This window comes from Silurus aristotelis (assembly GCF_946808225.1).
Source record: "Silurus aristotelis genome assembly, chromosome: 22".
NCBI classification, from domain to species: domain Eukaryota; kingdom Metazoa; phylum Chordata; class Actinopteri; order Siluriformes; family Siluridae; genus Silurus; species Silurus aristotelis.
The window spans coordinates 20,096,382-20,099,136 of record NC_139595.1 but is presented as its reverse complement, the minus strand read 5'-3'; the positions used below and the strand labels follow the sequence as shown (position 1 = coordinate 20,099,136).

General features: G+C 38.8%; 1 protein-coding gene across 1 annotated transcript in view; it reads right to left on the bottom strand.

The window, feature by feature from the left end:
* Window positions 1–2,162: 2,162 nt before the first annotated feature.
* LOC310717433 (macrophage mannose receptor 1-like) overlaps window positions 2,163–2,755 on the bottom strand; it is a 1,654-nt gene continuing 1,061 nt past the window's right edge. The window contains exon 3 of the mRNA XM_083525387.1: window positions 2,163–2,698. Within this exon, the coding sequence (XP_083381513.1) occupies window positions 2,325–2,698 (374 nt within the window). The 3' untranslated portion in view covers window positions 2,163–2,324. The remainder of the gene's footprint in view (window positions 2,699–2,755) is intronic.

Sequence of the window (2,755 nt, the reverse complement as noted above, 5' to 3'; positions counted from 1 at the left end):
CTGCATGTGCAAAGTAAAAAAATATATAAATCTACTTAAAACATCAGACTTTTACACACACACACACACACACTGATTGTCAGAACAAAGTTTTTACAACAGAAAAAAGTTTGAGATTGTATTTGACGTGTGTGCGCGTGTGTGTGTGCGCGCGCTCGTCGGTTTTTTTCCTCCACACACACCTGAATACACCACCCAATTAATAACCTCCAGCTTTCCCTGAGTGTGTGCGTGTGTGTGCGCGTGTGTGTGTGTGTGTGTGTGTGTGTAAGTCTCTTTCCTGTTAATTGGCTTTGTATTCGTCCCAAACATGAAAAAGTCTTGTTTAGATTAAAGTCTGAAGGCCTTATTATTATTATTATTATTATTATTATTATTATTATTATTATTATTATAATAATTATTATTGTTATTATTATTATTATTATAGTTATTATTATTATTATTATAGTTATTATTATTATTATTATAGTTATTATTAGTATAATAATTATTGTTATTATTGTTATTATTATTATTATTGGAATGTAGTAAATGTTTACAGTCTAATTTGGTTTACAAAAATAATAAATAAATAAACTCCTCCCCTTCCCCCAAACTGTGTGTGTGTTTCTTCATGTTTAAGTGCATGTGAGTGTGTGATGTGATGTGATGTTTATTGTGGACCTGCAGTCCTGGTGAGGGGGTCAGGATTCTGGGCTTTGGGGTCGAAATTGGGTCAGAACCTCTCAGACTTAAATTCATCATCTCAGTAGATGGAGAATAAACCACATTCACACTTTCCTTCACACTGCACAATTTAGTAGCATCTCACCTCCCTCCTGCACACGTACTTTACTCAGTAATGAACACACCTGAGGGAGATGTTCTGTCACTCCAACCTTCTGCTGTACTCACTGAGATGTTTGTTCTGTAGTTACAGTCAGCAGGAGAAAGAAGTCAGATATCAGCAGGAAGACCTGAGATTTCAAAACTGTTTATTTTAGTAAATAGTAAATTTTTTTTTATAGTTTTTCTATAATTAAAGTTTTATCATGTTTTTATGATGTTTATTTTATTAGTCTGATGTTGAGGATCATCATGACTTGAATCCCGTCATTTTCTAAATGTCTAAGATTAGATTTATTTAGTTAGTAGTTTAATGTTAGACTGAATGTTTGGGTTTAATTGGAATATAGTTGATGTTTGTGGACACACAGGTGAGTGTATTGGAGGAGGTGATTATCTTCACCTGTTTCCTACTGAACCTTCATGGAAATTTAAAAGAAATAAACTGCATGTTTCAGAATATTTATTTCAATAAAACATTATTACAGAGAGAGAGAGAGATTATAACTGGTTCAAAACACTGTGATTATAAACCCATAATTCAGCATTGGGTGATTTTGACGTTTAAAATATAAAATGTATAAAATATTCCAAAAATAAAGATTAAAAGTATAAATGCAGGTAATGTGTAACATCTCAGAGTGAAACTGGTTAATACAGGAAACATTAATGTAGATATCAAATCAAAACTGTTGAGATTTTTGTTTTGATGTTTGTCTTGTACAAGTAATTCATCTGTAAAAGTAGAAATCAGTATTAACTGTGTGTGTGTGTGTGTGTGTGTGTGTGTGTGTGTGTGTGTGTTAAAGACACTGTGTGTGTGTGTGTGTGTGTGTGTGTGTGTGTGTGTGTGTGTGTGTGTGTGTGTGTGTGTGTGTTAAAGACACTGTGTGTGTGTGTGTGTGTGTGTGTGTGTGTGTGTGTTAAAGACACTGTGTGTGTGTGTGTGTGTGTGTGTGTGTGTGTGTGTGTGTGTGTGTGTGTGTGTGTGTGTGTGTGTGTGTGTTAAAGACACTGTGTGTGTGTGTGTGTGTGTGTGTGTGTGTGTGTGTGTGTGTGTGTGTTAAAGACACTGTGTGTGTGTGTTAAGGACACTGTGTGTGTGTGTGTGTGTGTGTGTGTGTGTGTGTGTGTGTTAAAGACACTGTGTGTGTGTGTGTGTGTGTGTGTGTGTGTGTGTGTTAAAGACACTGTGTGTGTGTGTGTGTGTGTGTGTGTGTGTGTGTGTGTGTGTGTGTGTGTGTGTGTGTGTGTGTGTGTTAAAGACACTGTGTGTGTGTGTGTGTGTGTGTGTGTGTGTGTGTGTGTGTGTGTGTGTTAAAGACACTGTGTGTGTGTGTGTGTGTGTGTGTGTGTGTGTTAAAGACACTGTGTGTGTGTGTGTGTGTGTGTGTGTGTGTGTGTGTGTGTGTGTTACAGACAGTGTGTGTGTTAAAGACAGTGTGTGTGTTAAAGGTTTACTGTAGAGCGCTGCAGTGAAGTGAGTGTGTAGAGGTTCAGGGAGAACACAGGTGACACACAGCGTTGTGGTGAGACAGACAGTTTAAATCTCTCCATTTGAAGTCTCTCTGAGGATCGATGGCGCCGCAGTGCTGAGAGAGCGGATGCTCAGGTGCTTTTCCTTCATCCCATTTAGAGTACGGAAACGCAGCTTTCCCACTGGTCCAAAACCAAAACCCAAAGAGTCGGCTCTGTACAAGCCCCACCCACAGAGACCCTGCGGGGACACGCCTCCTCCTGAGCTCAGACTCCAACTCCTTCTGTTCAGCTTCAGAATCAATGTTGAGAATTCCAGCCCTGTTCCCGTGCTGACAGTAATCCAGAGCTTTCTCCCAGCTCATAGCCACATCACTCACATGGATGGTGGAAGCTGATGGAGACACAAAACCCCAGAAGGAGGAGGAGGAGGATTTAGAGTGATATCAGA